This window comes from Vigna unguiculata, chromosome 8, assembly GCF_037176805.1.
Source record: "Vigna unguiculata cultivar grain cowpea cultivar isolate G323 ecotype 2 chromosome 8, ASM3717680v1, whole genome shotgun sequence".
Classification (NCBI taxonomy): domain Eukaryota; kingdom Viridiplantae; phylum Streptophyta; class Magnoliopsida; order Fabales; family Fabaceae; genus Vigna; species Vigna unguiculata.
In genome coordinates, this window is record NC_140799.1 from 26,613,998 (window position 1) to 26,628,211 (window position 14,214).

Here is a 14,214-nt window from a genome sequence, read left to right on the forward strand (position 1 = left end):
CCGCTGAATCCGACTAATTATATGTATTCGGATGAGTTGTGTCTTGAGTCTTAGTGTATTGTTTGAAAAGTCATAACATGATTGGTTGACGTATGCATCTTGGACTGCGAATTTGTATGTAACTGTATGATAAACTGTTTTCTACTCTAGCTTACCCTTCTGCTTGTTTGTGTTCTTGTGTGTGGTTTTCTCCTTTTTGCGATGATCATCAATTTATTGATGTGAGCAAATGCGAGAACTCCCCGTGGTCATCAGCGTGATGGAGGTTTCGCTGCTTAGTCTCTCTGGATTGGATTTCCAGCTTTCTTTTAGGGCCACAACCCATGTATTGTATCGTTTGGCACTTCCTTTTGTAAATTGCCGACTCTTACTCTACTTTAGTTACTGGCATCTTGGTGTGCCTAGATTTCTATTCTGATTTCTCTTGGATAATTGTAAGGAGTAGTGTCTATACTCCAGTCCTTTGTTTCCAATATTATTCTGTGTGGCATTTCCTTTAATTAGCGTTATTAATTAAATGGGGTGTTACAATATGTAATTTTTTTATGTTACTTCTCTATTACAACTAATTAGGTAAAGATTATAATTGTCTATGTCATTCCTTTTTTTTAATCTATTTTAGGAAAATATACATCATTGTAGTTTTGAAAAATAAATCAGAATAATTTATTACACTATCTTTTGCTAGAGTAAATTAAATTAATTTATTGGTTTTCCGAAAACATATGGGATATATAATACAATCTTTATCTAAGAAATAATTAATCATTATTGAAGAGATTAAAATTCGGTATTTTCCGTTATGAGAACAATAGAAAAAAAATTAAGTGCAAAAAAATATATAACTTTTGTATAAATTATGTTTTAGATAATAAAAAAGAAAATAAAAAGTTAAACTTGTTTAGTAATTGAAAAGGGTATCATACCAATTGCATCAAGTTTTTAAACTTACTTGCCAGTGGGGATGTCAACGGGAGGGATAGGATATGGTAATAGATCCCTCGTACTTTACCTGCTGGATAAATATTTGTTTCGTACTTAAGGATGTCAACAGAGCGGGTAGGGTACGGGTAGTAGCTCCCCGTACCATACCCGCTGGATAAATATTCACCCTATATCCATACTCATATCCGTCGGTATTCATTATGCGGATACCCGCATAATTTTTTAATATCCACGAATATTCACGGGTACCCGCGGGTATTTACAAAAAAATAAAAATAAATATTTATCAACATATTTTAATCGTAAATTCAAATAAAATACAATACATAACATTCATAAATTCTAAACTAGAGCTGTCAAAACGGGTCACCTGACCCAACCCGGCTCGGCCCGCAACGGGTTGGCCACTTAGTGGGTCAACCCAACCTGACTCACTTATTAGCGAGCCAAAAAAATTAGAACCCGACCCGACCCACCACGGGTTGGCGGGTTAAACGGGTTGGCTCACTGGCTCACTTAATTAAAAAAAACACACACACACAATTTTTTTCTTCAATCCCAAGAAAACTAAATTATAATTCCGATTAAAATCTAAATAAACTTCAATACAATCCAAATAAAATCCCAAATTATGTTAAACTCCAAATACAAACCAAAATCACAAAAATATAAATTACTATCTAACATCAAATCATTCTTGTCACTTATCAAATTGTAGTATTAGAGTCTTGAATGGATAAATCCACAACATTTTCTTTACCTTCTTTTATACCAATTTTTGTAAAATGATCCCAAACCTTAGAAGTAGTCCCCCTAGGTCTCTTACTTTCTCTACCAAAATTTTTACCCTCATTATCAATCTCTTCTACGGTTGGTGGCAAAGAATCATTCAAATTATCATTAAAACGTTGATCATCTACTGTTTCAGAATTCATTTTGTTCTGTAATCACCATAAACGTTAACTATATAAACAAACAACCAAAAATGTCAAGTAGCATAACTTTAAAAAAAAATAAAGTATGAAGTGAAAGTGAGAGAGAAAGATGAGATAAGGAAATTAGAACTGTGAAAATAATGAACAATCAAATAATGTGAAGTCTGGAAGCAGCAGTTTCAAGACGACAACAACAAACAAAAAGATGCAATGGTGAATTAAAGAGAATAGCATTTAGATTTAGGGTTTTATTTTTTTAGTATTATATATATATATATATATATATATATATATATTAATTTAATATTTAAAATTTATTGGCGGGTTGGTGAGCCAACCCGGTTCATCACGGGTTCAACCCGAATGAGTCGGGTTCTTAGTGGGTTGGGTTCATTTTTAACCCATACTGAAATTTGTAATTTTTTTTCAACCCAACCCGGCCTGAACCCGTGATGAGTCGGGTTGGCTCGCGGGTTATAACCCATTTTGACGGCTCTATTTTAAACAAAGTCCAAATAACCCATTTAAATAGTATTGAATGATAGTTTACAAAGAAATGATTTTTTTTTAAAAACTAATTGATAAAAAAACAACTAATTCAAAATCAATATGTTAATATTTTAATCATGCTTTTTTTTTAATTTGAAGTAGAGTATAACGAGTACATGTATCTACCGGTACAGATACTATGATACCCGTACCCACCCCGTTAACATGTGGGTATTAAAAATACTCATACCTGTTACCTGCGGGTATCCATCTACAATATCTATTTTTTACCTGTTGCGGGTTTTATCCGCAGATACCGCGGATACGAATTTTTTTGACATCCATACCTGTACCCGTACCCATATCCATCGGGTATCCGTTATGCGGGTATCTGCATAATTTTTTAATATCCACGAATATCCACGGGTACTTACAAAAAATAAAAATAAAAATTTAACAACATATTTTAATCGTAAATTCAAATAAAATATAATACATAACATTCATAAATTTTAAACAAAATCCAAATAACTCATTTAAATAGTGTTGAATAATAGTTTACAAAGAAATGATTTTTTTTAAAACTAATTGATAAAACAATAACTCATTCAAAATCAATATGTTAGTATTTTAATCATGTTTTTTTATTTTTTTTAATTTAAATTAGAGTATAGCGGGTACGGGTATCTACAGGTATGGATACTATGATATCGGTACCCGTCTCGTTAACATACGGGTATTAAAAATACCCGTATCCGTTACTAGAGCTGTCAAAACGGATAACCCGATCCGGCTCGATCAATCACGGGTTGATGATTTAGTGAGCCCACCCAACCCGACTCACTTTTTAGCGAGCTAAAAAATTCGAACCCGGCCCGACCCACCACGAGTTGACAGGTTAAACGGATTGGCTCACGAGTTCACTTAATTAAAAAAAATACAATTTTTTTATTTCTTTCGGTCAAAACTAAATTGTAATTCTAATTAAAATCTAAAATAAACTTCAATACAATCTAAATACAACTCAAACTAAAAAAAAATACAAATTATTTATGTGTTGGCTAAAAAAACAACCTAACATGACCTAGATGTAAAACTCAACTTAATAAAAAACACTTGCATGACCCTTTTATCTACGGGTTGATGAGCCGGATTCTAGATTAGCTGGGTCAAAAATCAACCCGTATTGAAATTTGTAAAAAAATTTCAACCCAACCTGACCCGAACACGTGATGAGCTGGGTTGGCTCGCGGATTCCAACCCATTTTGACAACTTTACCTATTACGTGCATGTATCCGTCTACAATATACATTTCTTACACCTTACGGATCTTTCCCGCAAATACATGCATGTACGAATTTTTTTACATATTGCTAGACTTATTTATGTTTAGCTACCATCAATTTTTTTACCTTACTCTCACTAACCAAAAAAAGGAAAAATTGTCAAATACCAAATATTACCTATGAAATTAGGGCTTAGGGTGCTTTTGTTTTTAATCATGTTTTTCTCTGTAATTTGATTCCCCGCGCACATAAATATCGCTGCGAATTCAATTCACTCCACGAACTCACCCTATTTCTCACTCAATAATCCCACTGTTCAATTTGCTCAATCCCCTTAGTCCCCTAAACCCGACATCATCACTGCCTCTGGAAAACCCTCTCTCGCTCAATAGGCTCCTCCAGTTGCCGGTGTTGTTCTGAAATTGAAGCCCCGCACCTCTTCGATCCAGGTAACTGCTTTCCCTATGTGTTATTTTATTAATGTGTTGCATATCTTAGTTGTTGGATTTTCATAATCATTCTTGGTCTGGTTTGCCCATTTTTGACGATTTGCGTATAACTTTCTTGTTCATTCGCTATTGTTTACTCATTTGCATGCGATTTTTGCTGCATTACCCTTTCCCATTCCCCCCTCTCTTTAATGTTTGGGGAACTTCTTTTTTTTCTTTCTTTACTTTTTTGTTCTTTATTTTGAATTCATCATTGGTCTTGTTTGCATCTTTTTCTCATTTTAAATATGGCCATTTCTCAAACATTAAGCCAAACAACAAAGGCTTCTTCAATACTTGCCTTAGCTGCCTTGCCCCACCACTGTTCCATACGGAGCTGCTGCAAAAACCATTTTAGTTTATTTTATTATTAGTGTTGTTTTGTGGGTCAAAATAGTTTGGTCCGCTATTCCTTTAAGGTGTTTGATACGATGTGCATTCCAATTACCAGTAGTTTACCCTCTATCGGTTCAACATGTTGATTTGTTGGAGGATGTATTGGTACTGACATTTATTTTCATTTGTGGGTGTTATGGCAATGTCACTTACACTTCTTCTTTCAAGAAACAAAGAAAATAACCCTCTAGGGTTGGCTTAGTTATGGAGGGGGATTTGAATAGTTTGAATGAATTTTAAGGTTCGAGCATCTAACCTTGTTGCCACGGTTTTGTTACGGTTGTTGTTCTGCAATATTGCATGCCGATTAAACTAGGGATCGAACCAGCCATACCATTTAGATCTCTGTTTGGATTTTGTTTGGTAACATGAAATAAGTTATCAAGTTTTTCTTATATTGCATTTCATAAATTATAAATTATTCAGAAATACGACTTGCGTTTTCATCTATAAAGTGAGGGAAGAAATAATGCCATGTGGTTTTTCTTTTCTCAATCACAGGAAAGAAAAAAATTTATCCTTGGATTAAAAGCTACATAGTTGATTTAAATACTATTCAGAAATTCATAGGAATATCAATATACTCTATTGAAATATCAATAAAATATATCAATGTTTGATACTTAACTTAAAGCCTTTTTTCAATTTCTGGCAGCTGTTACTCATTCAATTTTATTACACTCTTGGCTTTGTTTATGTTGACACAGACTTAAAAGAGATGGGATTACCAAATGCTTCTGAGGACTTGTCATCGGAGATGGAGGTTGATGCCTTTCGGCGCCTTTTTCCACTTCGTTATTTTGAGCGTCATCTTGCCGAATCAATAAGGCCTGATGGTAGACCACTTGGAAAAAGCAGAGAAACAAGTATTTTTCTTGGTTAGTTATTTTTTCTCTCTTCCAATTTACAATCTTCAAAACCTTTGGTATATTGTATTATTCACACTTTAAGCAAAACTTAGATGGTTAACTCATTTGATTAGGTGCTGTTTCGACTGCTAATGGGTCAGCTCTAGTGAAGATTGGATCAACTGTTAGTCACTCTTCCTGTGTATTTTTTGTTAAATCTTGCGTGCATCTGGGTTATTGATTTTATTACGGGGTGGATTTAATGATTTACTAATTGATCTCTTCCCAGACTATGTTGACTGCTATCAAAATGGAGGTTATGACCCCCTCCTTGGAGTCACCGGATGAGGGCTGTCTAGGTTGGTATTGGTTGCTGTGCCTCTTGTGTTAGTTATTCAGTCTTTTGGTCACATGACAAAAAAAAAATAATGTGTTAATATCTGTTATTTCAGCTGTTGATTTCTTCATGCCTCCAATTTGTTCTCCAATTGTTAGGCCTGGCAGGCCTGCTGAAGCATCACCAGTGGTGTCAAAGCAATTGTCTGACACCATTTCAAGGCATGTTTTAATCTTTTTCATCACTTTATTAGGTTCATTTATTTCAGATGATGAAAGAAAATAATTTATCAAAGTCACTCCAACTAGCTTTCTATCCTCCACAATAATAAAGGAACCATAAGAAACTGAAGAATTAAAGGGAATGGTTGTAGTTTACCTTTTGAATTCTACCAAAGCTACTCCACCTTCCTTTCCCTATAGTATGTCCAGTACAGATGTCACCTTTCTGAAAGAGGGTTGGTTTGCAGAAAAAATTGTGCCTACCCCTTGATACATCTTTGGAGATATTCTTACTGGAAAGTACATAGATTTTGAATGTTAAATGTGATCCCGAGAGTTGATAAACATCTAGGTGAAAGCATGCTGGTTGAAGTTGTTAGTTGATCAAACACAATTTCCCTCAAGTCATCATTTCTATGGTTTACCCCACATGCTGTCTCATGTCATGGTATGTGTAGGACATGATTTTTTAGGGAAAAGCAAGGAATGGTAAACTTTTAGTTTGAAGTAAATTCTCTCTATTATGATTTTCTATTAGAGGGTTTGCAGAAAAAATTGTGCCTACCCCCTGATACATCTTTGGAGATATTCTTACTGGAAAGTACATAGATTTTGAATGTTAAATGTGATCCCGAGAGTTGATAAACATCTAGGTGAAATTATGCTGGTTGATGTTGTTAGTTGATCAGACTCAATTTCCCTCAATTCATCATTTCTATGGTTTACCCCACCTGCTGTCTAATTTCAGTTTGAAGTAAAGAGGGTTTGCAGAAAAAATTGTGCCTACGCCCCTGATACATCTTTGGAGATATTCTTACAGGAAAGTACATAGATTTTGAATATTAAATCTGATCCTGAGAGTTGATAAACATCTAGGTAAAGTATGCTGGTTGAAGTTGTTAGTTGATCAGACACAATTTACCTCAATTCATCATTTCTATGGTTTACCCCACCTGCTGTCTCATTTCATGGTATGTTTAGGACAGGATTTTTTAGGGAAAAGCAAGGAATGGTAAACTTTTAGTTTGAAGTGAATTCTCTAATATGATTTTCTTTAGAATAATAGATTATCATGAAACCTTCTAATAAAAAAATGAGGACTTTATCCTCCCTTTCCCTCAAAAACCCCTCCATCCAAACATATATATATGTCAACCATCATGGTGATCAATAATTTGTATTTCTTTGTTTGATGTGTCAAATAATAAGTAACCTATACTTTTATTCTGCAGTTCTAGAATGATTGATTTGAAAGAATTGTCTCTGGTTAGTGGAAAAGCTGCATGGATGACTTACCTGGTAAGCTTTTATATTGATTTGTGATTACCAAATTTTGTATATCAACCACAGAAAGTTATAACAAAGTTATAGTAACATGGGTATTATCGGGTGTCTAGGTCCCACAATGAATAAAATGGGATGCTGACTGGAGTATTTAAGTGTTTGGATGTTTATCAATTGGTATTAGAACTGGTTGTTGGTCTCTTGGAGTTAGAGATTTGGGAAGATTATATCAAAGATACAAGTTGATTATGTTAGAGATATGATTTGATTAAATTAAATAGGGAGATATGATATATTATTTGATAGGGAAATATCTTACCAAATACTTTCGATAACTAGATATTGATTTTGTTCTTTATTATTGTATTTCTTCATTATAAATAAGAATGCTTATGTGTGTACACAATACACGGGATTCATAATATTCCTACTTGGCTGCTTTCTTCTTAATATGGTACTAGAGTTGTTTGTTGGTTTCTTGGAAAAGGCCATTACAATGGATTTTTACTAGTAGAGGGTTTTTACCAACGAGGAAGTTGAGTGTAGTGTCATGGATGAAGTGTTGTAAAGTGGAAAGCCGACTCCCAGGGATTGTTCTATGTAGGGACTTCTGTATTATGGGGTGTTTATCTCCTTCATTAAATAAAATGGTATGTTGGATCTAGTTTTGGGCTCATGATTAAGCAAGTGCATTTTAAAAGGAAGTAGTGGGTCACAGGTGGGTGGGTCCATTTAGGCATTTAGGGCTAGTTTTCTATTAGAAACTGTAAACAATTTACTTCTATAAAGGGATTGGCAAAATACTGTTAAGAATACTTTTCAGAATTAGAAAGTTGGGAGGAGTGGACCAGACTCTCAACATGGTACCAAAGTAGTTATCCTTTCAACATGGTATCAATAGCCTAACGAGAAGGGAACTTAAATCCATGCTTTCCCTATGGCCTACTGCCAAAGGAGTAAATTAGTTTAGAAGCGGTGTATGTTTTTCGTTTCCTGTGTTTTTTCCCCTGTTGTCACTGTTCACGTCAGATACTCTGCTCACTGGCGACATCACATTTCACCGCTCATGTCATTGTTCACCATCATGAGCTCTTTAATAAGTATTATATTGTTGATGTCTTTTGTAGCTAAGGTTGTTTACTGTTGTTCAATTTTTCGGGGGAGTGCTGTCTACCCTGATTTTTTCTGGTGTGTATTGTTTATCAGTAAGTTTCTTTTTCCTGCAAGCTTTTTCTAGCTGACATTAGTATTCACCGTGGACCTTTTTCTGCAATACTATTCAGACATTTTCCAGTGTGTTCCTTTTATTTTTTCTTAAGATGAGCTTTTCTCTGGGCGACAACTGCCACCATAGCATTACCTTGCTGAGTGATGACCATTTGTTCATCTTCAGTAGTTGGTGTGCCCTCAAAACATTTTTTTCTTCTTTGTGCTCTTTGAACATTTTTTCTTTCCAACAGTGGTTGCACTTGCTGAGCATTTTCGCTTTCTTACAGCCACCATTGTCCTTTGAGCATTGTTGTTTTCAGATAGCTTTTGGTTTCATTGAGCATTTTTTTTCTTTCTTGCCACTGCTGTCTTCTTTGAGCAATTTTGCTTTCCGACAACTGTCACTTCCACTGATAATTTATATCAAGCTTTGCTAATGATACATATGTTCCAACTTGATGGGTGAGTGTTACAGATATGATTTGAAAGGACAAAACATATTGAAGATTGATTATCACTACAGATAGACTAGCTTTGTCTTATGTAAAGTCATCTTTCACAATCAACTGGCTGAAATGTTTACGAAGTCTCTCAGGAGGTTTTGTTTTGATGTCATTTATAACAACCTTGTCTCATATGCCTGAACATGAGAGGGAGTGTTAGAGATCTGATTTCATTACATTAAATAGGGAGATATGATATGAATTGATAGGGAAATTTCTTACCAAATATTTCCCATTATTAGATATTGATGTTGTTTCTTATTATTGTATCTCTTTTTCATGATAAATAAGAATACTGATAACATTAGGAATTTAAAGTTTCCTCTAGGTTTCTCTCTCCTCAATGTAGTACTAGAACAATATTTGTGACTTGTGTTACTGATCCTTGTTGTGAATAGGGGATTATTTGGATAAGAATATGGTAATATCTCTCTTAATTAGGGAAAAATATTCTTAGAATTGTTACAAATAGAGGAGTTGAGAATGCAATCAGTTTGATTGTTATTCTTAGAATAAGTCAATCTTAAATAGAATTTATTGGAAAGTTGTTGTGCTTTGTGGTATACCTAGTTTTTAGATATGACCTTTCTCAATCTTTTCCCTTCTCTCTCATTCATTGTATTTGAAATCTTCATTGTTGTTATAAATATGAGATCTTTAGACAGGGAAATCACTTTCTCTAGTTCATTCTCTTTTCTTTTTTATTTATCTCAAGTTGGTATTGCGTTGATCTCGCTCTTCCTATCTCCATCTGACAAAAAAAATCGTTGTCTAGTCACTGTTGTCTATCATTGCAGTTTCGTACAATGTTTGTATTTAGTGCACCTTGAGGAGTGTGATCCACCCTCTGTTGGTATGTATTCAAATTCCAATTGATGTGCCGTCATGTATCTTCTTCGTCTCAGCCTACATTTTTGCCCTCACTTCTTTGTTTTGGTACCATTTGGTGAGACATATAAGGTTGCTTACATTTTCTCTCTCTCGCAACCTTGTTTTCCCCTTTGGTGAGACGTATACCATATTTTAACATGTCTTTAGGAACTATCTCCTCTTTTTTCGGGATTCCTTTTGTAACTTCTAAGAAATTAAATGGAGAAAACTACATGTCTTGGTCAGCTACAATTAAACTTTGGTTCCTTGGCCAAGGTTTTCACAATCCTTTAGAAGATGAAATTAGAGTACCATCAAATCATGTTCAGTGGACGAAAATTGATTTTAAGCTTTGTGCTTTACTTTGGCAATCAGTAAAGCCCAATATTTTGAGCACTCATGTCATTTAAAACTTGTAAGTCCTTTTGGAAGAAGGCCCAAAATATTTTACAAATGATTTGGCAATCAATAAAGCCCAATATTTTGAGCACTCATGTCATTTAAAACTTGTAAGTCCTTTTGGAAGAAGGCCCAAATTATTTTACAAACGATATCCGGTGCCTCTCAGATTTTGCTAATGGAATTGTCTCTCAAGCAATCTAATAATGACTCCTTGTTCCAACTCTTAAGAGTAGGAATGTTCAAGAATCTGCAAAGTTATCTACCATGATATCTGCATGTGGAAAAGGAGGTCGTAGCACTTGAGGAGGACGTGTTGGTAGAGGGCTCAATACACATAGTAGTAAAGGAATGGGCCACACCCAAGGGAATTGTTATTCTTTGCATGGCTTTCATGACAAGACAACCAATTTTTCCAAATCTGAAGTTACTGAACCAAAGTTCTCTAATGAAGAATATCAGGAATATTTGAGGTTGAATCCAAATCATCTAGAACTCCTAGTTTGTCAACAACTTGCATTTCATAATTTGTGGAAAGTTAAAATCCTTGGGTAGCATGCAAAAATGTGGTATGAGATGATTGGTGAAGGTCATGAATCTAGATGCCTATACTACTTTGGTACTAGCTCATCTGTATCCTGTATTGAATCCTCATCTCCTAATCTACTACAAGAACACTTAAGGCAATCCTCATTTGTCAAAATATGGTTCTTGAACTAAGTAGTCTTCAAACTTTAAAATATGAATCATGTTAATTAGGAATACATATTTGGTCTCCTATATGCAACTCTTTTTCTATGATCCATTATGATATTTTGGGGCCAAGTTGTATCTCATCTTTTGGTTTTAGCTATTTTGTTAGTTTCATTGATGATTTTTCTAGATATATTTGGATTTATCGAGTGGAAGAATGTTCTAAACTTTTGTGTATCTTTATGTTTTTCCTTATGGAAAATTAATCAAAATCTTATGAAGTGACAATGACAAAGAACAATTTCCTTTGATTTATCTAAACTCTTAAGCTTAAATGATATTTTGCATCAATCTACTTGTCGTCACACAACGCAGCAAAATGATATAGTTGAAAGAAAAATAGACACTTGGTTGAAACCGTTTGTACTTGGTGCACACATGCCCGTTCATTATTAGGTTGATGCTTTGCTAACTGCTTGTTTTCACATTAACTGAATGCCTTCTTCTTAACAATATAGTTCCCTACTTCATCGTATTTCCAAAGGAACCTCTCTTTCATATTTCTTCACGTCTTTTTGGCTGTATATGTTTTGTCCATGTATGTCTGAGTTTAGTTGAAGTCTCAGCTGGAGCCATTGAATGTATCTGTTTTGGCTGTTCTTAACTTCAAAATGGATATCAATGGTACTTTCCTAAAACCAATAAGTACTATATGTTTGCCAATATCACCTTTTTTCGAATCAACTCCTTTCTTCCCTCCTACATAGGATTTTAATTCTGTCCAACATGTCCTCTACCTATGCTTTTAATTGAGGCTTTCGCTCCTCTTGCTCCTTATTTCTATAATTTGGAAGAGATAATTTCCCTAAGGTAGAACATATTATTTGACTTCAAAACAAAAGAGACAATATGTTATAACAATTTAAACAAAACCTGGACCAAGTTCAAAAAAAAGGATAAAGTGCCCGGCAAACTAGGAATGAATGAAGTAGAATTTATTTATGGTTAATGGGTGTATCTTAAGGTTCAACCTTATTGCTTGAAATCTTTTACTTGAGTGGAATGAGAAATTATTTCCATGTTACTATGCCACATATGAAATCCTCCATAGAATTGATTTGGTGTGCATACAAGCTATAGAGCATACTTACATCAACCATGGATTCCATATATGCCTACTGAAGAAGGCACTGGCAACAGCCTCAGTGATACAACCTCTAACATCAGTACTAACTGAGGAATGGGAAACCCCAACCAGCAGATGTGTTAGCTATTACGAATGGGGGATCAAGTAGCAGCAAAAGTCTCTGTAGAGCATCTTCCTTCTGAGGATTCGTCGGAACAATTTGCAAGTTAATGGGAAATTTTTAAGAACACTTTTTAAAATTAGGAAGTTGTGAGCCAGATCTCGAAATATCTAATGTGTATCATTCTTGTGGGGAGATATTTCCTATCGTTCAATAAAGCTTTAGTTTTCTTGCTCTTCTGTCAATAGTTCTATTACAATAAACGTGTAACACATCAAATTAGGTGACGTACACTGTCTTTGTTTGCTCTGATTGTGCTATCAATTGATTAAATGGCAGAATAATGACTTCTTTTTATCACGCAGGATATCTATTGTTTGGATGCTGATGGTGCTCTTTTTGATGCTGCATTACTTTCTGCTGTTGCTGCTTTATCTCATTGTAAGTAGTTCATCTTCGCTGTAATTTTGTCAGATTATGCATCTGTTAGACCCCTTTTTCATAATAATAGGATGCACATTTGAAAACTGTACACCATGCAATTTAGGAACAAAGAGAATATAGACTTTTCATATACTTAAAGAGAATTTGTTTTTCTGTTGGTGTTCTTAATGTGATGCCTTTCAGCACGTTGTGGTATTACCATATTGAGTTTGTCTATGAATTTCTGCGTTGATAGTGCAAATTCCTGCTGTTGCCATGAATGATGATGGCAAAATAGTACTTGTGTCTGATGAAGATGGACAAAACCAAGCACAGGAGCCAGTCAATAAGGAAAAGAGGAAGCTTACATTAAGAAGCATTCCGTTCTCATTAACATGCATACTTCACAAGAATTACATCTTGGCAGATCCTACTGCAGAAGAAGAATCCATTGTGGAAACACATTTGACAATAGTTTTGGATACATCTGGCCAACTAATATCACTTTACAAGCCTGGTGGGTCGGTTCTTGCCTATACTTCGTCTGTCCAGGTTAGTTTACTCATTTTTTTTACGGAACTAATAAGGTAGTGATGCTTAGCATTCTCATTTCTATTAAAAAAATATGGTAGTTATAGCATTGATATGAATGCATTACTGATCAATTTTGGAAAAATTAAAGTAATTACTTTGAAGTTTCAAGTCAGTCTTTCAAACTTAAATGAATACAAGATGTGCAGGTCCCCTGAGACCTTCATATAATGGCCCATCTAATATAGTGAGGCTTGTTTGTGTCTTATTGAGGTTCATTTTTTCTCTAAAGATCATCTTTCACTGTTTAGTTTTGCTGGGTTTTGTGATTCAATTTTTTCCTCAATATTCGTCCACTCTACAGTTTTAGTCTGAGTTTTATATTTGAAGGGTAAATTATGACAATTGTTTGATAGTGGAAATTTATTTAGTGTACATTAAAATCCCTAAAACAAAATTTAGTATTCTGAACAGCGTGAAATAATACTGCGTTATGTTGTTAATATGAAATTTATATAACGATACTGTGTTTTCAGGACTGTGTAGCATTAACCCGGCAAAGAGTAAAGGAACTAAAAAGCCTCTTAGACAAAGAAAATTCTGCTATGGAGGTTTGAGTAGAATTATGCAATCATCTCTTTTTGTCCTGAATGTTTGCTTAAATTTGTACATTCTGGATACTGCGGCATTTCATTATAAAAACGGTTCTTTTCACGAATGTTATACCCATCTTTAGGACATTTCTTTTTATTCCGGCATATTTGATTTTTCACGTGTTTGATGGATTTTGGGATTTAATTGTTTTAAAAATCCGATCCAAATTGCACAACGTAAACTAAACAAACCCTTCAAAGAAAGTCATTTTCTGTTGTATGGTTTAGTTCTTATATTCTAAACTAAATCAATTTGATTTTCCTATTCAATTCAAATAAGTCCTAAAATAGGTTTATGTTGCTCCAACAGTATCTAATAATTGCAAACAATATTTTTAAATAATTTTCTTTAAGGTCGATTTATATTGTCTATTATAAAGTTAACGAAATTCATTTGTTAAGTTGACATAATTAAAGTGGTGTTAATTAAATTTTTAAGAAAAAATGAGCTAATTT

The 14,214-nt window shown here is 34.2% G+C and overlaps 1 protein-coding gene across 2 annotated transcripts; it reads left to right on the plus strand.

Annotated features, from left to right (window-relative positions):
• The first annotated feature begins 3,839 nt into the window (after positions 1-3,839).
• Positions 3,840-13,828, plus strand: LOC114193528 (uncharacterized). Of its 2 annotated transcripts, none has more exons than XM_028083362.2 (9): positions 3,840-4,105; positions 5,248-5,418; positions 5,523-5,572; positions 5,678-5,747; positions 5,841-5,946; positions 7,179-7,245; positions 12,517-12,592; positions 12,831-13,126; positions 13,642-13,828. In XM_028083362.2, the coding sequence occupies exons 2-9, from the start codon at positions 5,259-5,261 to the stop codon at positions 13,720-13,722; spliced, it is 906 nt and encodes a 301-aa protein (XP_027939163.1). In that variant the 5' UTR covers positions 3,840-4,105; positions 5,248-5,258; the 3' UTR covers positions 13,723-13,828. The 2 variants fall into 2 exon arrangements, with proteins under 2 accessions (XP_027939163.1, XP_085521380.1); XM_085665254.1 differs by lacking the exon at positions 3,840-4,105 and adding an exon at positions 4,637-4,781.
• Positions 13,829-14,214: the final 386 nt, after the last annotated feature.